The sequence below is a fragment of the Strigops habroptila genome, chromosome 13 (assembly GCF_004027225.2).
Source record: "Strigops habroptila isolate Jane chromosome 13, bStrHab1.2.pri, whole genome shotgun sequence".
NCBI classification, from domain to species: domain Eukaryota; kingdom Metazoa; phylum Chordata; class Aves; order Psittaciformes; family Psittacidae; genus Strigops; species Strigops habroptila.
The window spans coordinates 11,162,962-11,186,235 of record NC_044289.2 but is presented as its reverse complement, the minus strand read 5'-3'; the positions used below and the strand labels follow the sequence as shown (position 1 = coordinate 11,186,235).

Sequence of the window (23,274 nt, the reverse complement as noted above, 5' to 3'; positions counted from 1 at the left end):
TCATGGGGCTTTTTGTTCTCTAAGGCCCACCAGGCTCTGTAAAGATTTTCTTAGAGTCCACCACAATTGCATTTTCCAAAGCAGCCTGCGGTTCTAGGTGCTTCCCTCTGGGAGAGATGAGAGGCTAGCAGCCACTGAAGAGTGTGAGACTGAGTCACCAAAGCCATGTTAGAGGGCTGGCAGTAGAGATTGCTTTTGAAAACGTGGGCTTGAATCACTGTAGAGCTGCTCCAGTGTAATGCAGGAGGAGATCAGGCACTCAGGGCCTACAGCTTCTTACAGCTCATAGCAGGCATGACATGAAGATTGTTTTTTATAACATTTTAGTAATCCACAGATGTATTGTTTTGAAAGTCTTCTGTCTGTTTTGACATTTTGGTTTAGGGGATGTGGAAATTGGCTTGCAAGAGCGAAACGGGCAGCTAGAAGTGGATATCATTCAGGCTCGAGGACTGACACCAAAACCCGGCTCCAAAACACTGCCAGGTAGTATGCTTTGACCTCCTCATGTAATTTGCTGAGCTCCAGCCTCCTGCAATGCTTGTGAGTAGGAGAAAATGTAATTCTGCTTGGCTTGTGCAGGAGTAAGCAGTCTGTATGCAGTACTGAAAATAAGGCTGGTTGAGCAAATCTTTTCACTGCTGTAAATGCCTTCTTTAGAAATACCTGAGACATGGCACTGTCTTTTCTAAAGTGAGCATGAAGGTTTTTTTCCATATTTGACCATCTTTATTTTTTCCAGCTGCTTACATCAAAGCTTACCTGCTAGAGAATGGCGTGTGCATTGCGAAAAAGAAGACAAAAGTGGCTCGCAAGTCATTAGACCCTTTGTACAATCAGGTGTTACTGTTTGCTGAGAGTCCCCAGGGCAAAGTATTACAGGTAAGATGAGCAAGTCTCAGGTCTGCCCATCTCTCTCTTCCGCCTCTGTTGGAAGATCCTAAGTCTGGCAAGGGATCTGGATCATTAATGTAGATGAGAAAAAAACAATGTTTTCATTTAACCAAATGCATTTGCAGAAACCATGTACAAATGGAAAGGAAAACCTTTTTTTCATACTCAGACTGATCAGTATTTGACACCCTGGCAGGTAACACGAGAACCTACCAGGAAAAGGTTGATTTTTATTTTCTTAATTCTTTTTTTCCCCCACCCAGTTAGGAGCTAGGTAGTACCTACAGGTGCTAAACAATCTTGCAGCATAGATTGTCTTCTGTGTTTATACATATTCAGAGCACTCTGCTTTGGCCATCACCCCATCACATATCCTACCTTTTTCTACTTCTTTTCGTGTACTACCATACATTGTCCACCCTACTCATATTTTTAATTCTGCACCTAGAGCAAAGAGTGATTTGTGTTGTTAATTCATACCTAAATCATTTCCATCCAATAAAGCCTGGCTAAAATCCACTGCTCATACTGATGTAATTAATCTATGAGTTTCTGTTGCTTACCTCCACTGGCGTATGAATTGCCAGCTATCCTGCTGGATCCTTCTCATTAGTGAACTCTTCCTCATTTACGATGGTTAGAAGCATTTTCCCCTGCACATTTTGGCTGGAATGAGGTGGGACCTGGCTTGGTCTGCTCTTGCCTTGCATGGGTTTCCTTACCCACTGCCTTACTGCCAGGAGAGACACTTACTCCAAGAGAATAAAATGAGGAGCTTGGCTCTCTGCTAGTGGCCATGCCACCAAACCAGCTTTCTGCAGTGGCTTGTTCCATCTCATGCTAACCTAGAGTGTTCATTTTTGTCTTTTAATTGACATTGATTGTCTCTCCTACCTCATTTTGCAGAAAACTTGTAGTTTTGTGGTCACTTGGAGCCTGGGGAAAGAAGCTGTCAGGATTAGCCAGAAATCACTAGTCACTGTCATAACCCATCGTGCTCATCCTCTCCTCTCCAGAGCAGGGACTCACTCTGGAGTCAGTCGTCACCTTTGTCTTGAGCCACATAGGGCCACTTGGCCACGTGCAGACCTCCAGCATGCCTAAGCCCATGACCCTCACTACATCTGTTGTTCCACCCGCTGGTCTCCATCATGTCGTAAGTGTGATTCAGCTTTCCCTGCTGGTCTGCCAGCTCTTTCATTAGACCTTCCTGTGCGTCTGCAAGCCTGTCTCAGCAGTGTGCTCTGCTTCCCCTGCATGCCACCCCATGTGTGCCCTTGCATCACCGCTCCCACTTGCCAGCACTCGGCTCCTGCCCTTTCTCTCAGGTGAGTTGCCGACTTTGTCACCATCTGCCCTGTGTCACGAGCTCCGAGTGCAGAAGTTAAGACGAGCTCTTTTCCTCGAGCTGTTGGCTTTTGACCCAAGTTATTGCCCACCTTTCTTTGTTGGATTTATTCCCAGATCAGGAGCTCTTCCTGCCCTTTTCCCCTGGGCCACCTTTTGTTGTGTCCAAGGCCCGTTACTGTGCCAGGACCAGGTTTTACCTACAAGTGTTGGAGCTGCAGCTCTGGGGATACTTTGTGCATGTGCTGTCCCTGCCCAGCAGGTAAAACAGCAGAATGGTGTCTCATCCACAAGCACAGTCACCTCTTTTCAATGGGAGTGGGGAGAGAAGTCTGCTAACATTAGGGTTTGTAAAACCGTGCTTAAAAAAAAAGAGGTAAGAATATCAGCCAGAGCTTCACATCATCTGTTGGTAGCTTAAACCTTTCTGCTCTTCTCGACTGTAGTAAAACCCTGGAGGCTGGATGAGTAGAAGGAAGGATTGATCAGACTTGTGCTTCCCAAGCAAGTGTGCAAGTTGGAGGATTAACTGTGTTCCCTCCTCTTGTTCCTAAGGTGATAGTCTGGGGAAACTATGGAAGGATGGAGCGCAAGCACTTCATGGGAGTCGCCAGGGTCCTCCTGGAAGAACTGGATTTGTCAACTTTAGCAATTGGCTGGTACAAGCTTTTCCCAACCTCCTCGATGGTAGATCCCACTACAGGCCCGCTCCTGCGTCAGTCCTCACAGCTTTCCCTGGAGAGCACAGTGGGACCCTGCTGTGACAGGTCTTAGTGAGTAAGGAAGGGGGAACTGCTTTTGTTTTTTAAACATGCTGTCAAGGTTTTGTTTGCTGGAACTCTGACCTCAAGCGCAATGCATGTTCAAACAGTTCTTATGGAGCTGGAAGAGGAGGATAAACCAGTGACCTTAGACAGAAGATGAGGGGGAGGGCGCTGTGCCCTCTCCATCCGAGGAGGAGGTGCCGTGGGGCATGAGTCCTAGTTGTCAAATTAGACATACACCTCTTGTTTCACTTCTCTCGCTGTCATTCTTGGACCCTTGTTTCAGATCAGTATTAACCCTGGAAAGTTGCAGCATTTGGAAGAATTTGGGGGGAGTAAGGAAGGAATTTTTCTTGACTGTGCATCTTAGAAATTTCTAATACAGATTCTTTCATGAGAAGGTACCTGAGAAATTCAGAGGCCAGTATCTGACCTGAAAGAGCAGGAGCAGAAAGTTTAAGAGGAAGCATTAGGGTTTTTATAAGGTCTTTCTTCTTGAAAGGAAGAAAAGAAAGAAACCTGCAACTCTTTCTTTAGAATCAGTTCCCTATCACTGAGTCATGTTAACTGTAACACTGTCATTGCTGTGTTTCCAAACTGTGCCAAATTACCAGCAAGTGTCTTTACTGCATTACTTGTCTAACACTGCTGATAAAGCATACTTGGTGGGAGAATAAGTAGCGCCTACTTAGACCAGACAGTCTGAACAGAGTTTGAGTTGAGCAGGCTAATTAACTGCAATTTTGCTCAGAAAAAAAGCCACTAGAAGTGGGAGCTGAACATCAGACTTGCAGCTTGAGATATGTTTTGTATGGTCAGATACAACGTTCTGCAATTTACTGACTTCCTTACTTGTTGTTGTGCATCCTTCAGTCATGATGTCTTCTATCTCCTGCTTTTCTTCCATCTCCTTTGTGCTGGTACGTATCTGCTGGAGATGCTGCCCTTCCTGTTGTGCTGTAGACTGACCTGAAACAGGACTCTTTTATTCTGCCGTGGGAGAGGAGATTGAGGTTTCTGTGGGTGCAGAAGAAAGAAACCTCAGTTTGTCATCTGACAAAAAGGTGATGGAGAGCACATAACCTTCCTTGAGGAGAGAGGTGCTTTAGGCAGTCTTGGTAGTACACAGACATTGTCAAGTGTTCTGCAAGAGGAGATGCAATCCCCAAAGTATGGAGAGGCGGTAGGTGAGGAATCTGAAGACGCAGTGGTCACAGCATGTGTATTTTGTTCTTTGAATGCAACACTAGCTGTAAACAAGTCTTGTAGGTTAAGCCAGCAACACACGTTCTCTGAGCTGCTGAGCTCTGGTCAGCAGTCACGTGCTGGAGTAAATGCGCTGGATCCTTCAGACAATTAAAATCATCTTATCCACAAATCACAGAGAATCTCCAGAGATTTTCTGTTGAATGACCTGTTTTGGCTAGGTTTTGTCTTAGTTCCTCATGAGGATTTGAGGGCTGCTGTCTCAGAATCAGCTTTTGGAGATGTTTTACTTTGTGATTTAAAAGTGAAGGTCCCATGTCACGTTTAGGAATGAGCAGATTCTCGACCTGTTGTAGGTGCACACTGAACATTTATTTCTGCATGTGGACCTCAGCTTCGTTAGAATAAAAGCATGAGTGTTGAGTGGATGGTAAAAGCAGTTGCTTTTGGTCCTAGCTTGTCTATGGCATTTTAAATTATTTTGAGATAAATTACAGGATAGATGCAAAAATAATAGGCCTTATAGTAATCTCTGTAAAAAACTACATAATATAAAGGAGAGGGAAGGAGGATGAGGGACATAGAATGAATAGTTTTTTTAGTCTTCAGTGGCAAAAGCCTCAACATTTCAGATAAATCTCTTAATTTCCTTGATCAAATATGTCTCTGGCCTCTCACTAATTATTTTTTCTAATCGTATTAGACAATTTCTATATATTAGCTGAAGAAAGTTTGTTGCATGCTGGTCAAACTATGTTGTGGCTCTCTCTTTTAGTTTTCTTTTGGAAAAAAAAGCACATTTACTGTAATTCAAGTCAGCATCTTTTCCTCTTGGTATGTAGTGAGTACTAGGCAATATTGTACAATATGTGTATGAACTAGAATAGATTAGGTAGATTTAGTGGTTTGTAGCACTGGATCTTTTAATAACTATGTCTTTAAAAGGACTTTGGGGAGCTCCAGGTACATGCCAGACCTGGCAGCTGAGTAACAGGGCTTTTGTCTTAAGTTATGCTGAAAACTTTATATTGGTACTTAGTTTGGACATTATCTACCAATAATAGCTAGTTAATCATGGTTTTCCTGTGTCCAGTAAGATAGATGCAATGTTTTTGCAGTCTTTAATGCGGAGTAGGAGAGTATATATGCCAAAAACATTCCCCCAGAAAACTTTGTTTGATGACTGTCTGTTGAAAAGCTCAGTTGCTGTATGCCTGGCGAATGTGACGTGTCTCTATATCCTACCCCTCCAAAAGCTCTGCAAGCTCAGTGACGATCAGTTTAGTTACAATAGGACTACTTAATACTGAGGACTATCTTCCGTATGGTTTTAATTGTGCTGAAATGTCACTGTCAGGGTAGGGGAAAAAAAACCCCAACAAGTTACAGTTCTACTTGTGTTATTTTTGTCAATGTCTCAGATTCTGACATTTGGAGGCAGTTTTAACAGTCTGCTCCGTCCTGTTTTCTTCTGCATTTTTTACATGGTTGATTGTAGTCCAGTGGTTCTCGCTTTTGTTTCTACTCACTTCCAAGTCCTGTTTCTCCCCAGTAAGAGAACGTTGCAACCCCTGGCTGCCACACACAGCACAGTCACATGAACTGGCAAGTGCAGTTGATCTTCCTTCACGAAGCAGACTTACAGGAGCCCTTCTGAGAGCACCCACAGGTCGCAGAGTGAGGCCAGGAGGGTTGCACAGTACCCTGCAGCCTTAGATCCTTGCTTCACGCACACCCGTGATTCCTGCACTGACCACGTTGTATTACAGTTAAAACAAAAGTCTAGTTATCCATCAATTTAAAGACTCTCAATATTGCATCCAAGGCAAGTCTTAAGCTTGGAATAGCTTATTTTTATAAAGCTTAACCTTCTCCTTCCCCCCCTCCCAATTTGACTTGCCAGTTTGTCTAAGGTGATGTGATATGACAGTTGGGATTGCCAGTGTGGTTGTGTAAAAAGTGGCAGTTTGCTGGAATGGTGAGCATCTGAAAACTGATTTTGGTCCCCTTTGCAAGTCCTGAAGGAGTTTTTCTTCCTGTGTCTGAAGCTGTTATAGTCAGGGAGGGGGAGAGAGAGGAAGAACAGGAGACTTTAAAAAGGAAAAAGAGGCATCATAGTACTTTTGTTCTGTGAGCGATGATGAGGGGTAAGACTGAGGAGGGATAAATAATAAATACCTGCCCAGCTCAGGGTTGATTCCCCGTTCCTTGTGCATGGAATACCACATTCTAATAGTAATGGGAGGATTGCTTGTCAAAAGAGAAAATGGAGAACTGGTTCCTAAATGTTATCTGCATTACTATTACCATGGAAAACAAAGGAATGCTGGTGCTGGGAGCAGAATGATCTCTCCGCAGCAGGAATCCCCTGCACACAGGGAGCACAGCCTCGCACGTGGCTTTGTCCTCTTTGTGGTCTGAGCAAAACGCAGCCGTGACCGCGGATATAGTCCTGGGTTGTCCAGGAAAAAGATGTGATACTTTCCCAGTCTCCTGGTGTTGCTTTCCCTTTGCCCCAGCACAGCTGGGATGTCACAGAGCCAACACAAGGTCCTCACTCTGTGATTCAATCCGTGGGTCCTCATCCCACAGCCAAAGCTGCGTGGGCAGGCTGGAGCATCCCTTTGGCACTGTCCATGGGTGTTCGTGTCCATGGGCAGGGTAAGGGCCAGGTGACTTTGTTGTTTAGCCAAGTACGTCCCCACTTCTTGGCCATGGATTGTTTCAAAGGACATTGCAGAATTATTTGCTTTGAATGAAAATCTCTCTTTATTGTTTCTAGCTACCAGATCCTTTATCAATGTACTGTTCTAAATTTGCAGGTCTTCTGGAGTATGAATATCACAAGTTCCTGTAAAGGAGCTGTTTTTAAGATGTTGAGGCAGTTAACAGAATCTCAACCTAAGCATGTTTAGTAATGTTTAGACAGCAAGACAACTTTTTTATGAGACTCATTTTAAGTTAGTTTATTACATGCTGTTGGTAATATTTTAAAACAGGGAAAATATTTTTCTTTAAAGACAAAATGATGTATGTTTTTTAACAGATAATTTAGTGTTTTCAAAAATGTTTAATGTTCTTGGTATGATGTTTACTCATTCTTTTGATTTCTGTGTTCCTTGTTCTATTTTATCAACTTTTTTCCACAAGAAAAGAGGCATATGTAAATAAACACCAGAAAAGAGTCCTATAAGAAATTCTGTTCAAACTGGCCATAGAATTATTAGTAAATATTTGTTATTGTTCATTAACTCTCAGCTACTATTCAAGCCTTTGTTGAAAGAATCGCTGTTGTATTTTCAAGATGAGAACTACTTAGCTAGTTTTGTCATAATCCTGTACTCTGTATAAAAATCTTTTTATAAAGAAAGTCTAATAGGCTAACAAGCAATAATATATTCCATTTGGTGTGCACAGATTGTGACTTGCAGGCTGTAGTACATATTGTTGATACAGTTTATAATTGTCTTCAATCTCAGTGACATCACTTTTGAAAAAGATCCATATTAACTTTGATTGTTAAAAAAACGACAAAGACTGGGCTGATGCCTTGTGAGATATATTCATCCTATAGACTTCTCTGTGAGTATATGTGCCCATCGCCATGAAATCTCTCTTAGGTGAAGAATGAAACAGCTGTAGGTGACTCCATACTACAGAGCTAAGATATAGTTTCAATATAAACTTCATGACTGTTTTGAACTCCCTGTTTTTCTTAGGCTATCTAGTATTTGTAGCTCAATGAGAATGGTTCCCACTGCCACTGTAGCCCTGATAAAGCAAAAAAGCCTCTGGGGCCACATGAGTTCTGCCTGACAGCTGCCTATTTTCCTCGAGGTACCGGGGGCAAACTAAAGGGAGGGTTTTTTCTCAAAGCAGCGCATTGAGCTGCTCTTCTTTAAAGGCTTTGTGGGTTATTTTGTCCATTTCATAGGTGGTATTTGTCCATTTCGTTAGGAAATTCCACCCAAGGCAGAGGGATCGCACCTTCGCAGAGCAGCACGGGGCCCGACATGGAACAGGCTGTTCTGTGCCATTCTTCAGGAGTCAGCTAATGCTGGGCTCATCTAAAGATTTTTCCAAAGTGGCAGGATCAGGGTATTGGATTTTAAGTCAGCTCTATTGTTGATGCAGTGCAGAAAATAAAACAGCTTCAGAGCAGCATCCCAGTTCATTGCCTGTGGATTTCTCACAGCATTTTCCATAGGAAAAATCTTCATGTTATCGTGGAATGGTTTGGGTTGGAAAGGACCTGAAGATCATCTAGTTCCAATGGCAAGGAATCCAGAGAATCCAATCTAGTTCCATGGGCAGGGATGCCTCACACTAGACCATGTTGCCCAAGGCTCTGTCCAGCCTGGCCTTGAACACTGCCAGAGATGGAGCATTTACCACTTCTTTGGGCAGCGGGTTCCGGTGCCTCGCCACCCTCACAGTAAAGAACTTCTTCCTTATATCTAACCTAAACTTCCCCTGTTTAGTTTTAATCCATCACCCCTTGTCCTGTTGCTACAGTCCCTGATGAAGAGTCCCTCTCTGGCATCCTTGTAGGCCCCCTTCAGATGCTGGAAGGCTGCTCTGAGGTCTCCACGCAGCTTCTCTTCTCCAGGCTGAACAGCCCAAATATTCTCAGCCTGTCTTCATACAGGAGGTGCTCCAGCCCCCTTATCATCTGCGTGGCCTCCTCTGGACTTGTTCCAACAGCTCCATGTCTTTCCATGTTGTTCTCAAGATTGGCCCTGCAAGCAGCAGGTCACTGGCCCAGTGATGCTGGGAGCCACGATGGATGGTGAAATAATTCACGTTTTTGTTGTGAAATGCTTTGAGAAATAGAAGAGACATGTAAATGCAAAGCGCTGTCAGCAGAGAGGTCCAGGGCTTATTGAGACCTGGGGTGAGGGAGGTGAAACTCTTCAGAAGGGGCTGGCAGGTTGTGCAGTCAGTATCTCATTCCTTTGTCTGAGCCCTTTGCCTGTGCAGGACCCAGCAGCCAAGTCTGGGGGACACTGGTGAAACCTGGCATGGCAGAGCCCCGGAGCTGCCCCCCTGTGCCCTGCGTGTATCCGATGGCCTGCCCGGCTTTCCAGCGTGCCTCTGCGAATGGGCAATTCCCCAGGGAGTTTGTAAGTGATCAGGTATTCTCAAAACGTGGCTAACGAGGCTTTAACCCACACTGCCAGACTCTTCCTCTCTGCTCAGTGACCAGCCCCAGCCTCTCACCCATCACAGCAGCGTCAGACTCATTCTTGGAGAACCTCAAGCTCTCCTCATGGTGTAGACACCCTTTTGCCTGCCCTTCCCTGGGGGAGCTGCTCTCATCCTCGTGGAGGAGAGGAACCAGGGAGAGTTTCTTGTAGCATTTGGTTCTTTGCCCTTTAGCGGCTGAAACTGAGAAGGAGCCAACACCAGCCCTTTACAGAGCACCAGCAGAGGCTGTGACCTAATGATTTTCTCTTGCTGACTCTCCAGTAGCTAAAAGGGTAACCAAAGCTGTGTTGTTAAACCCCTCTGCAGTGTCAGTAGACAGCCTTTGCATTTACACTGCATGTTGGGCACCGTGTGTGGGCTTAAGACCCCTGTGCATGGGGAGGATGGGCTCTGGCTTGCAGAGAGGCCACGTCCAGCTCTGCTCGCTGGGCAGTGGTGGGACAGAAGCAACCCAAGGGAAGAATGGAGGCACATCTTCTGCCAAAGCCATGCCCACAAGCTTTCCAGGAGCTAGGTTTTGTAGGTGCTTTGGCACCGCAGTTGGGGATGGCTGCCCGCCAGGGCTCCAGATCCCACTGAACACCAGCCTGGAACTTTGAGTCCTGCAGCAGTTTTTTCTTTGGGGCTGTTCCTCCTTACCCGCTGCTGCCCGCTGGTTGCTGCTTTGGTGATTCCATCTCAACCTGGAGCTGGTTTTGGCTTTGTTTGGAGCAAGGAAGAGTGAGGTTTGGAGAGCGAATCCAGGGCACGTTTCCCCAGCCTCACTGTGCTGGGGCTGCAGTGCCTCCCCAAGCCCCCTTCCTGCAGCACTGCCATGGCCTGACACCCTCCTGGGATGCCAGTGTCCTGCCCACGTTTTGTGGCAGTCCTCAATTCAAACCATGGGGGATCCTTCCTTTCCTGTCCTTGGGAGGAGCTGGGGGTCTTCTGCAGCCGACACCAGAAGGCAGGGATGAGGATGGAGCTGCCTCTATGCTGGCCAGGGAGAAGGGGAGCTCCCAGCGAGCTTTCCTCCAGGTTCCCTTTGCTTTCCCCTGCACCCGCTGCTCCCTACATGGGTTCTCCCTTCCCTCTCAGTACGAGGCCTTATTCCAACCTGAGGGGACTAAGGCTGCCACAGCATCTCTTTGCACTGAAGCATCCATCACACGCTGCCTGGGTGGTGCTGCAGAGCTGGCCTCTGCTTGGACATGGAGCCACCACCCCAGCACATCCACGCCGTCACCTCCCCAGCTCTCTGCCTTGTCCTCCCACTGCCCAGGGCCTGGCCATGGTGGGGAAAGCTGCTTTCGTGGGGTTAAACCTTTTTACTGCATTAATTGCTCCACAAAACCCTCATAGCTTGGCAGGGGCACTGCATGGCTGCTATCTCTTCTCTTGCCTTTTCATAGGAGTGGGAGCAGCTGATCTGCTCTTTTTTGGCCTCTGTAACCCTCTCCAAAACCTTTTGGAGGTTTTTTAACATCATCTGGTGAGATGTAATCTCCATGGGGCCAGAGGGAACACAGGCAATGGGGCCGGGCAGCCTGCCTGCCACCGTGGCTTGCGAGGTGCATGGGCTGCCTTGGGTGGAAGGTGGGACACGGTCCCGGCAGCGCCGGTGGGACGCTGGCGCTCATCTGTAGTCAGGAGAGGATTCTGATAGACTTTTTTCCTGTCTGTAGGTTTTATTCAGACAATATGTAATGATTGAGTGATTTACAATTCAGTGTTAAGCTAATGAAAACGTTGATAATGGTGATAATAAAACCGTTTTTTTTTCCTACAGTGTGTTGGAGGGGTTTTGTGTTTTTCTCTGTTGCCACCACCATTATCTTCAACAGAAGATTTCAGCTGCCCCATCCCTTCTCCTTGTGCCTGTAGGGAATGAGAGCAGCTCAGCCTGCTGTGTTTCAGCACTATCCCAGGCTCCTTCCAGTGCTCTCCATGGAAGGGCTCTCTCTGAATCAACCCTAGCTTCCAACCTGCATTTCCCTGTGCCATTTCCAGATGTAATTTGGCTGTGGGCATGTCCAGGCAGGGAGCTAAGCTTCCTCCCAGCTTGTACTCTGCTCACTGCCCCTATCAGGAGCCTTCTGCTCTTCCTGTTGTCTTCCCAAGACCCTTCATGGGCAACACTGAATCAAGGTTGATTTTGAAACCTTGGAGGTGAAGATGCTGCTGGCAGAAAAACCTGTCCCTGGCCCATGCTCTTGGGAATACCCAGGGTCAGTGTGAGTGCAGAGGGATCCTGAGGACCACTGGGGAAGGACACCCATGGGTGCTATTGGTCCTGGATGGCCTCGAGCTGCAAGCTCTCGGGTGGGAAGCATTTGGGGGCTCTGGTGTGACTCCTGCTGCGGGGATCTGCAGGAGGCAGCGTTCCCTTGGGAGCCAACATAAGCCCAGTGCCGTACCCAGGGATGATGAACGTCTCCCACCCTCACACCATCGCCAGTTTCCAAAAGCAGGATGGGGCTCAGGCAGTCACTAAGCAACAGCTCAGGCTGCTCAGCACAATAAACCCACATGGGTTCCCTGCTTCCTGCATCGTCAACCCATTACCAGCTCTGCCCTCCACCCAAGATGGGCTCCACGGTGTGGATGTCCCTTGGACCATGTCCCAGGTTCAACATTTGGAGATCTCCGTTCGCTGCACAGCTCTGATGACAAGAGCACCACAGCACCCCCCCCAAGCCTTGGGCTGACAGCCTTGGTGAGGGTGGGGGGACATGGGCTACAGCAACAAAAGGGATCAGCGTGAAATGACACCACTGAGGAGCTGAGAAGCCAGTGGAAGCCCCATTTTTAAGCCTGTTTTATCCGCTTACAGCTTTTCTCCCCCCATCCTCACCCTTTCTATTTAAACCAAGGCTTAGCTGGTCCAGCTTTGGGGCCACTGGTGCAAAGTGATGCAGCTGCTGAGCACCGGGCGGAACCACAGCCAGGGCATCACCCATTGCAAAGCCCAAATCTCTGCCACTTGAGAGACTGGAACAAGCTATTCCCGGTCATAACAAGCCTGCACAGATTTGGGGTGACATTAAAGCCCAAAGCTGCCTCTAGGGAAGCCCAAGCACCAGGAAAGGTTAGAAATGTGAAGGTCATTGAGCAGAATGGGTGGAGGAGCCCACAGCATCCCTGTGCAGGGGGCAGACACCATCCCATGGTAGGCAACGAGACCTAACTGCTTCCCAGCTCCAGGACAGCCACTCCACCTCCCTCTGATGCCCAGACATCCCAGGAAACATCCACAGGGATAACATCCCTGGACATAAACACTGCCCACATTGCCCATGGTAGGGGAGCCAGCTCTGGTGGACCCCTGCAGCCAGGCAGGGCTGGAGTTTGGGGCTCAGACACCTCCCTCTGCTTCCCCTTGTGACAAATAACCAACCACCACCAGCTGGATTCGCCTTTTATTAAACTGCCCAGAACAAAAGGAGGAGACAGAGCGAAGCCTGCCCTGAGGCCTTCCCAACACTGGCTTCTGCATGCCTTCCCCACTGGGAAAAGGGGATTTTTCTCTGGGAAAACCTCCTCAGAGGGTATTTTAAATAGAACTAAGAGTGAAAATGTCCCTTTTTTGGGGAAACAAAAGTGAAATGCAGCTCCTACCACTGCTGCTCCTTGCAGACAAGGCAGGATGGACATGGGCCACATTGAGGGTACCAGCTAGAAACAAGCTCCCAGGTGGGACTCTGTGGGTACCACATCCCATCTGGGGATGCGCACCAGGATGAGATCCTCCCCAACTCTGATAACCCCAGGGCAGTGAGCACAAACCCATGGGCTCATGGGACTGGAGGAGGTGAGGAGCAGCGTGCTCAGTGGACTGACAGCCGGAGGAAAGGAGGTGGAGGAAAGGGTGATCTTAGCTAATGATCCCATCAGTGCCAGACCCTTTGCAGGTGGTTGAGGGAGGCTCTCCCTGGGGCTGTGCCCTTTGCACAGTCTGGGCTCATCCCAGAGGAGGGCTGTGGCTGGGCTGGAGTTCAGCTTCCCCCATGAATGGGACACGGCATCGCACCAGCCAGCTCAGCCTGCAGGACCTCCCCCCAGCGAGGTGGGGTGAGCTGGTGGGTACGTGGGTGAGTGGATGGAGCTCCAGCTTCCAGCAGCGCTGAGCCAGGCACAAACCTGAGCTTAGACTAGAGGGCTGGTTGTGGGAGATGCCATGAACGTGTCCCCATGTGCTGAGCAGCGGGGCTGTATCCTGCTCCCTGCCTGCCTCTCCCTGCAAACCTGCTGCATGGCACCCACTTACCTGCTCCCGGTGTCAGGGGATGGCTTAAAGATCACCAGTGCTGCAGGGCTCACTAACATGGGCTTTGCTTTTGATACACTCCAGCCCATGCAGCAAGAGGCATGTGCTCGGCAGTGGCCACAGCCTAGGTAAGGCAGGGTGGGAAGGCAGCAATGCCTTGGTTTGGGGAGCAGGGAGGTGGGAAAGCAAACCTACAGCTTGCTGGACTTCACATCGGGGGGGCCTCTTGTCAGACCCAAACGCTTGAACCTACTTAGGAGGAAAAAGCAAAGAAAAACTAACAATGCCATTCAGTGCCTGCAAAAAGGAATGATTATTTCTTAACAGGGTTTAAAAGCTCCTGCTGGACCCTGGCTGCCAGCTGAAAGGGGAAAGGAACAGAAGAAATGAGCGGAGTAAGAAGAACCTGACATCTCTGTTCTTAATTTATCATCATAGTAAGACTTGAGCATCGAGTATGGCTCGGCACACACTCCTAGATGGATTTCCTCCGCAGCCGGGGGTGCTGCCGGCAGCGAGGGCTGTTGGATGACAAAGTGCTCCCTGGGGAGGAGCCGGTCTGCCCCCGCGTGCTCAGGGACACCTCGTCGATTTTGTAGGAAATGGAGTTGTAATACACGGGGTTGGTGTGGCAGCTCAGGGTCTCAGGGTGGGAGGGCGCTGGGCTGCCGCACAGCTGAGGTCTGTAGCACAGGCACGTGCAGAAGGAGGGGACCGCGGCCGCCGAGTTGGCCGACTGGCGCCGCTGCCTCTCCGCATCCTCCTGGATCAGCGGGATGAGGTTCATCTGGCTCGTCCTGTCCTCCGCGGGGAGAAAAATGGCATTGCTGCTCCGGCTGTCCTCTTTGGGCTTGAGGTGGATGTTGTTGCGGGCTCTCCTCAGTGATGCTCGCTCCTCGGCGTCGCGCCGCTCATCCTCAGAGTTCATCGTCAGGAACCGCAGCACCACCAGGTTGAGGAAGGCGCCGATGACCGTCAGGCCCACCAGGATGTACATGAAGCTGAAAGCCACGTACGGGGGCTTCTTTTGCAAAGCCTCGTTCTTCTGCAGAGCCACAAAGTCTCCAAAGCCAATAGTGGTCAAGGTTATGAAGCAATAGTAATAGGCATGAAAGAAAGTCCAGCCCTCGAAATAAGAGAAGGCTGCTGCGCCGATGCACAGGGTGCCCATGCAGGACAGAAAGCCGACGAGGACCATGTTCTCCATGGAGACATTGGTTGTCCTCATGCCCAGACACTTCTTGATCTTCTTGAGCAGTAGCCGCACAACGGTGTTCATGCGCTCCCCAAGGCTCTGGAACATGACCAGTGTCAGAGGGATGCCCAGGATGGCATAGAACATGCAGAACACTTTGCCAGCATCCGTGCCCGGGGCAGCGTGCCCATAGCCTGCGGAGGAAACAGGAGAGGCAGGTGTCAAGCCCTCACTGGGGTTTCCAGTGAGGCTGCCCTGGGATCAAGAGGAGCAGTAGGAGAATGGGGGAAATGGAAAATGAATCAGTAACTGATCTGCAGGCAGTGCTAACAGGACCATGGGATACCACATCCTTTGGGATGATGGCACATTACACTGTCCTGCGGGCAGATCCTCACTTAGCCTCTAAAGAGAGCAGGTATAGGAGCTATAGAGCCCCTGTGCCATGGGGTCCATCCCTGCAGGAGCAGCTCAGTCTGGGAGGACTTCTGGAGAGCAACTTCGTATTTACCCCATTGTCATTAAGATTCAGACCTAAAGCACTGCCTAAAGGCAGGGGTTGTGGCTGTTTTAGATGCAGGGAAGTATTTATGCCACCGCAGCCCTGTCAGCCCTTGTCCCAGGGACAAGGAGCTCGAGGAGGACAAGGTTGTCCTTGAACACCTTCTGAGATTTAATTTCCCCACCTTGCTCCAAGTTTCAGAGCTGTGACTCAAGGACACACACAATTATCCTGTGAGTCGTAATGAGGTATTCACCGCAATCTTCCGGACTCAGTGATTCTGCACCACCTCACTTAATTATAGAAGCTTTGCAGGAATCACTGGCCTCTGACCTACGCGGATGAGTAACTAATTCAGTGCAAGGGAGTCACACAGCATGGGGAGGCACCCAAAGGCATCCAAGCCTCTCTTTTGAGTTTCTATGACAAACTGCCAGGGCTGGAAACTTCCTTTCTGAAGGCGCCTGCAGAACAGCGCTGGCTCCTTCCCGTGCTGCTGCGTGGCCTTTTGCAAACAGCTATTTCTATTTTGACTTTTTGCAGGTATTCATGTGATTTTTGTGCGAAGAACGTGGGGGGAAAAACCATCCTCATTTTATTTCTCAGCCTTGTTCAAAGCTGTGACTTGGCTTCACCTCTATCTCTGCCCCCAGTGCATTTCCAGAACTCTTAGGGACACTGGTAGCAGTGACGGGAAGACCAGAAGATGATAACCATGTTGTCCCAGGCTCCTGAGTACACCTCCTGCTCCAGGAAGCTCCTGCAGTGGGATGGGGCTGGGAGGCTGAGGACAGTGTTATCCTCGACCATGCAGTGCTCCAAACTGCAAGCTGGCAGGAAGGGACTGGTTTCTAATTGCTCTGTTCATAAACCCATGCAATCAAAAATTATAAACTTAATGCCTGCATGCCACATTTCACAGAATGAGCAGACATGAGACTGCAGTGGCAAAATAACCCCAGTCAGATCCAGCCTTAATAACCAAGTGCAATTATCAGGTCCTAGGCTACAAGGTAATACAGGGACAGCAAGGAGGAGGTAAATATAATGATCCAGAAGAGCAGCCAGTGGAGAAACAATTGTGGTACCCTAAGAGACTGCTGAAAGAGCATTTGACTGATGCTTTCGAAATGACAAAGAGAATTAGAAAGAGTAAACACATCTACATTAACATTAAATCTGAGCTTTGGAGCAGAGCCCAACACAGAGATCTGCCGTGCCAGCGTTTTAGAAATATGGCACCTGAGATGATTTACCACACGGGGTGTGTGATAAGCACGGCAATTGTTTGTCACAGTCAACAGAGAAACAATGTAAATGGAGCTATAACCTGTCCCACAGTGATGGAGATGTTCGCTGAAGCCATTCATCCCACCCTAGGACCTGAGGCCTGACTCCAGCCATGCCCTGAGCCCATCGCTGTTTGCTGGCCACGTGCATTGCTGCTGCACAAGCCCCACAGCACATCTCGGGGGGCACACGGAGCCTCCCCAGGGCAGGGCCTGCAGGTCACCTGCCCCTCGGCGCCTCTTGTCCGCTGGTAATGCAGCGCAGTTGATCCCACCGGCCTTTGTCCTGAGGGATGGTGCTTTCAGCTACCAGACATATTACCCATCCTGAGCCCTGTCCTATAGACGAGGAGGTGGAACGGCAGGATCTGGCCTCAGGGTCCTGCCTCCAAAACACATCTACTCATTGAAATCCCAGCACAAGCACAGGATCCCATGACTCTACATCCACGCTCTGCTCAGGGTGTGTGGTTTAATGAAAGTGGCTTAATTAAGCAATGCTCAACTCCCATGTGGTAACCTCACCTAGAATTGTGGCAGCTTTATTCAATTTAGTTTCATTCTCTTGCAAATCAAGGCACTGGGCTCTGCTGTGGGTAAGTGTCTGCATGGGGGTTTCATGCGATTCAGTTGCTCCTCTCCAAGCTGAGACGATCTCCCTGCAGGCTCCCGCACAGGCAGAGCACACTCAGTGTCTGGTGGCTGTCCTGGCAACCTGAACCGGGTCTCACACAGCCAAACACCCAGAGTTTTGAGCTGGCAAAGAAGCCAAGAGTTCTCGGCCAGCTCTTCAGCATGGCTTGCTGGCTAAAACTGCACAGCTCCCACCTCTGCCCTCCTACCCCCTGCCAGCTTCTTCAGCTGCCAGCCCCAAAGGTCCTGCAGGAGCTCCATGTGCTGCTGCCTCCCTGGGACATCGTACATGTCCCATCGTGTGGCCCCAGCCATAACAGCACCCCCAGTGTCCCCCAGGACCGGGGGGGCCCCCAGCCTGCCCATGGACAGCCACCAGACACTGAGTGTGCTCTGCCTGCGCGCACTATGGTGTACCAGCACTGGGTATGGGGGGTCCCCCAGGGTCAGCTCGGGGGGTGGCCTGCAGAGACGTCCCAGCCCTGCAAGGGTGAGACCTGCTTCTCCTGTGCAGGCAACCGCCCACAGACCGTGGACGTGTGGGAGGCTGTGGAGGTGCAATGGTGGGGGGGATGGAGAAGTGCTGGTATATGGGGATGTGGGGATGATTGGGTGCTGGAATAGTGGGACGGAGAGGTGCTGGGATAGGGGAAAATGGGGGTGCAGGGATGTGGGGATGATGAGGTGCCAGCATAGCAGGATGGAGAGATGCTGGAATAGGGGGGGGCCAGGATATGGGGAGGATGGGGTGTAGGGAAGTGGGGATGGAAAGATGGTGGGACAGGCGTGGGACAGGCAGATAGGTGGATGTGGGGATGTGGGAATGATGGGGTGCCAGGATAGCAGGATGGAGAGATGCTGGGATAAGGGTGTGTTGGGATGTGGGAGTGATGGGGTGCCAAGATAGTGGGATGGAGAGATGCCAGGATAGGGGGGATGTCAGGATGTGGGGATCATGGGGTGCCGGGACAGCAGGACAGAGAGATGCTGGCATAGGGGGGTGTGGGGATGTGGAGGTGATAGGGTTCCGGGACAGAGGTACGGAGGGGCGCAGGACACACGCCGGGTGCCAGCGCTCACCTATGGTGGTGATGACCGTGATGGCGAAGTAGAAGGAGCCGGCGAACTTCCACTGCCGCCCGGCGCGGTGCGGCTCGGCCTGCAGCACCAGCCGCTCCAGCTCCCGGTAGTCATCGGCGGAGAAGCGGTACTTCCTCCGCAGCTCCCCGCGCTTCTGCTCCAACAGCCGCTTGCGGCCGCTCTCCGCTTCCGACTCCAGCGCATCGAAGACGGCGGCGCCCACCAGCAGGTAGGAGAAGATGCAGAGGATGAGCGCGGCCGTGCGCAGGTTCTGCCGCTTCATGGCGAGGGGCGGCCGCGGCGCCTCAGCCCGGGCTCCGCATGGCCCCCGCCGCGCCCCCCCCCCCGCGCCCGCGCGCGCGCCGCCCCCCCCCGCACCGGCACCGGGACCGCCCGCACCGGTAACGGGACCGGTAACGGGATCGCCCGCACCAGGACCGCCCACGCCGATAGCGAGACCGGCACCGGGACCGCCCCGTCCAAAGCCCCAGCTGCGGGGCAGCCCGAGCCGGCCCTGGATACCGCAACGGGCCGTGTCCCCGGCTGGGGGAGCCTTATCCCGGTGCTGTCCCCAGTTGCAAAAATCAGAGTACAGGCTAGTAGAAACCAGGTTTATTATTTGATTGTTCAGCTTCTAAACCCCACACGGTAACGTTTCAGGAGAATGGAAATACAAAGCATTATTAAACAGACAAGTAACTTTGCTATCACCAAACCTGGAAAATAAACCTATATTTGTTCCAACACAAACAGCCTTTGGAATTTTTGCTAACATCTGTAAGTGACAGAGTCTGTTAATGGTCACTGAGACTGTGTTAGAATGTTTGGAACAGCACTTACAAACAGGGAAATACAAAATTGCAGCCACTGCATACTATGCTCATAAAACGGATGGTCCAACACCATCTGCTGGGATTGTCCCCATGTCTGCAAGCAGAGATCTCCTACAGGACCTCCTGCTATTACTCCCCAGCCTAATTACACCAGACCAGAAAGATGCAGCTAATTTTTAGGCAGAACAAACTGATTACTGGCTGCAGGGGAGCCTGAGCTGGCCCTGTCCCCACTTCACACCCAGGGCAGTGGAACTCTGCAGTCTGTGCTACCAGCAGTATCTCCACTCTTCCGAGCCAGTCACCAGAGAGGATTTCTGGCCTGGTGCTGTTTTAGGAGAGCAGGACAGAACAGCGTGACCAGGTTTGGTGTTTCTCCTGAGTTCTTTGGCACATCCATGAGATGTAGGCAGTCCCTAGGGACTGTAACAACAGGACTAGGGGCAATGGGTTAAAACTTAAACAGGGGATATTTAGCTTAGATATAAGGAAAAAGTTCTTCCCTGTGAGGGTGCTGAGGCGCTGGCACAGGGTGCCCAGAGAAGCTGTGGCTGCCCCATCCCTGGCAGTGTTCAAGGCCAGGTTGGACACAGGGGCTTGGAGCAACCTGCTCTAGTGGAAGGTGTCCCTGCCCGTGGCAGGGGGTTCGAGCTGGATGACCTTTAAGGTCCCTTCCAACCCAAACCGTCCTGTGATTCTATTCGGGGACGTGGGGCCACAGGTCCCACCAGCCCATGCTGGGGCAGGGGCAGCGAACGGAGCCTTCCCGTACCAGTGCCCTGTGGACAGCCCAGGTCAGCTTTGTGGCGCAGGGAAATCAGCCGGGGTAGGACGCAGAGCCCACAGCGTGCAGCCCCTGCTTCTCATTCCTGGTCTCCTGAGCTTTTATATAATTCTTATGTTTCACTTTTAAAAATAGACACTTCATCGAGCCGTATGTTGCAGGAGATAGCATCTCCTTCAAGAAATAAGCTCTTTCTTTTGACTGGGAATAAAACAAACCAGGAAAACAAACCTACGAGCAGGCTTACCTCCCTCTTCATGCATCTCGCTTCTCTCTGGAGAGGACAAGATGCTTAAGGCTTTAATTGCAGCAAAGGAGGATTGAATTAGATGGAACAAAAACTTTTTAACCATGAAGACAGTCAAACACCAGAACAGATTGCTTGGGGAGACTGTGGCAGCCCCATCACTGGAGGAGGTTAAGAACAAGATAAGCAGATGCCTGGAGGTCTGTGAGACCACTCTGGGCACAGCTGATGCTCTCCTGGAGCCCCTTCCAGCCTTACCCTCAGCATTTCCATGGCCAGCATGAGGGGCACAGTGCACTTTCCTGCTGTAATTGTGAACTCTCTGTCACCCTGGACACTTGCCATTTCCCACCTCCTTGCCGAGCCTCCATGCCAGCACCATTAGTGAAAGTTGTTAATGAATTAAAAACAGAGGCTCCAGCATCCATCACCAGCAGCACAAGCTGTCGGTGCATTGCTGTTCAATATCATGGCACTTTCAGCCTCTTAAATCACTCAGCAAAGCCTCTGCAGGAGGAATGTGTCTGGTTTGTGTTCTCCGTGGTGGTGTTTGCAGCCCTGCTAATGGGGATGCTGTCAAACCTCCGGACCCACAGCAACGTGGGGCTGCCTGCTAGAGAAGATGTGCTTCACCTGCTGCTGGTTAGTGTTTTTCAGCAATGACATCCCACCTTGAAGACAGGACACAGTGCTGCTGATTGAGCTCCTGCTGGTTCCATTACTGAGGAAGGGGATCTTATGGTGGTTTTCCTGCATGCAATGAGTACAGGGGCATGAATGAGACCAGACTGTGTCCTGTTGTGTGGGACAGTCCCTCCTGAGGCACAGGGAAGTTTCATGCTTTCCCACTGGGAAGGTGCCTCAGCTCAACCTTTGTCTTTCCACCCAACTTCACTGTGCTTGAGAAAGATCAGGCTGGAGCCACAGGATCAGGCCAGGGAAGATAATGTACTTTATCATTGATTTCCAGTGAGAAATTGCATTATGAGATTAAATGTCTCATTTTTATTGCATGGGGAGGCAGAGAGAAAGCAAAGGCTCTGAAAATAAAACACAAGTCGAAGTGATGTGTTTCTGTTGTAAGGTGCTTGTGACCGGGAACAAATGTACCTTATTTGTTCAGTCCTTTAGAGGTGAACTTTGAGAAGCTGCTTCCTTCAGAGGTTGGTAAACAAAGTCAGACCTCATCTGTGTTTAAACCAGTGCCTAATGAATGTGTCTAATTGCCCCACAGCTACTAATTCCAGGCTGGCGGGGAATTTATTGAAAAGCTATTCTAGTTTTAATGGCTTGAAAGCTGCTCAGCTGTCTCAGACGAAAGATGCTAAATGGGGACCAGCAGCGTGGGTCTGAGCCAGTCCCACAGCCCAGTGCGTGTGGGGAGAGGTGGGAGCATCCCACACTATCTGTGTCTGCACAGACAGCTCCTGGTCCCCCAGCAGAGGGGTTGACATTGGTGGGACATGCAGTACCGGCTGCTCTGCTTCTTTTGGTTATTTTTAAAGGCCAAATAGATGTTTTCTTCTGCCTTAGTAAAAGCATCAGCTATTCTGGCTTTAATGCCATTTAATACTGAGATTACAGCCTCACAATTCCACAGGATATTTTTAAAGCAATGGATTAGTTAATTTCTAGAGAGGATTAGATACTGAGATATGAATAACAACCAGCTGCAACCGTCCAGATGAGAGGACTCCACGCACTGCTTGGAGCAATCCCTCCTCTCCGCGTAAGGGGCCACAGCGATGCCCTCTTCTATGGACACAGAGTCCCTGACCTGGACATAGTATTTCCTTCTGCCCTACGACTCCATAAACCTTTCTGTAAAACACCTTCCTGCTAGCCAGAGCTAACTTGTCCTTGCAGGCATGCTCAGGGTTGCTGGAGGCTGAGGAACCTCAAGGCTTTCTCTTGGCTCTGGGATCTCCCTGCTCCTCCATCCCTGTCTTTCTGTTGCTCAGGTGGCTGCAGGTGCTTTGCTCTGTGTTGCAATCTGGAAGCTCAGCAAAAGAATTAATGAAGCATTGGATATAAACTGGTTGTAAATGCAGATTGCCTCCACCTGGTCACCATGGATGTGGCTTGCAGGTTTCAAACCCCAGGGCAGGTGGGGACAGCTCCACGCATGACTGTCTTCAACCACCTTACCTAGTGCCAGCCATGCTAAACCTTGGCCCTACCTCCTCTTGATACCCGACAGCCCATTACTGAGTTTCCCTAATTACCCTTCCTACCCAAAACGGGTCCTGCAAGGGGCCGCACAGCCCCATCCTTCCCCTCCTCCTAACTCCTCCTAAGCAGCCTGATCTGCCAGTGGTTGTACATGAAGCAGACCTGGGCTGGAAATGCTGACAGTGCTCTTGACAGTTTATAGTCACAAACTCTATTTTCAGCCTAATAAGTTTTTTATATGCTTGGAAAGCTGTCAGTTGAACATCAGCCAGGCACAAAGTACCTGCCATAAAGTGCCTGGACCGCAACCAAATGGGAAAGGTGCTGCTCTGTTTTAGCAAGATCTTGATCTCTGCTGCTTCAGTTGGTTCATTTATTGGGTTTGAGCATCTTGGCTTTACTAATAAAATAATAATATAAAATAATAATGCCCCTGCTTAATAATTTGTGGAAATATTTACTGAGAAACTGTTAAATCAGAGATGGCAACCTGTTTGGATTGGGGCTTGGGGTTGGGAGGCTCTGTGGTGCTGCTGCTTGTGCTGGTCCCTGCAAGGAGCCCCTGGACTCCAGTGACAAAGGAGAGAGGCTTTGGGAACTCATCTGGAGAAGGATCTCACTCCCTGGGAAGGTTAATCTGGAGATAAGCTGCCTCGGCCATGCCTGCAGACTCACCATAGATACATGCCCATACCAAACCCCTGGCCAAGCAGGGAGCAGGACCTCATTCTGCTCCCACCGCAGCAGCATCGTGATGCTATAAATGACTTTCCTGCATCACAGCCCGCAGGGCTGCCAGGAAAGTCAGAGGTGCGGGGGCAAAGGGTCTGGGAATGAATCACAAATATGCGAGGCTCTTTCAGAGGGTGCTCCG

The 23,274-nt window shown here is 49.9% G+C and overlaps 2 protein-coding genes across 3 annotated transcripts in view; one reads left to right on the top strand and one right to left on the bottom strand.

The window, feature by feature from the left end:
* Window positions 1-11,186, top strand: part of RIMS4 (regulating synaptic membrane exocytosis 4) — a 57,900-nt gene extending 46,714 nt beyond the window's left edge. For both annotated transcript variants that reach the window (XM_030503028.1, XM_030503029.1), the window contains exons 4-6: window positions 385-486; window positions 743-882; window positions 2,797-11,186. In XM_030503028.1, coding sequence (XP_030358888.1) covers window positions 385-486; window positions 743-882; window positions 2,797-3,015 — 461 coding nt within the window. In that variant the 3' untranslated portion in view covers window positions 3,016-11,186. The remainder of the gene's footprint in view (window positions 1-384; window positions 487-742; window positions 883-2,796) is intronic.
* A 1,618-nt stretch (window positions 11,187-12,804) lies between these two features.
* Window positions 12,805-18,705, bottom strand: KCNK15 (potassium two pore domain channel subfamily K member 15). Its single transcript, XM_030503157.1, has 2 exons — window positions 18,365-18,705; window positions 12,805-15,054 (listed from the first exon to the last, which is right to left on the bottom strand). The coding sequence occupies exons 1-2, from the start codon at window positions 18,645-18,647 to the stop codon at window positions 14,141-14,143; spliced, it is 1,197 nt and encodes a 398-aa protein (XP_030359017.1). The 5' UTR covers window positions 18,648-18,705; the 3' UTR covers window positions 12,805-14,140.
* Between the last annotated feature and the right edge of the window lie 4,569 nt (window positions 18,706-23,274).

Coding starts and splice junctions, on each gene's coding strand:
- KCNK15 (XM_030503157.1), bottom strand. CDS start 18,647: ATGAAGCGGCAGAACCTGCGCACGGCCGCGCTCATCCTCTGCATCTTC. Junction 15,055..18,364: donor CACGGTCATCACCACCATAG/GTGAGCGCTGGC, acceptor TTTCCTCCGCAG/GCTATGGGCACGCTGCCCCG.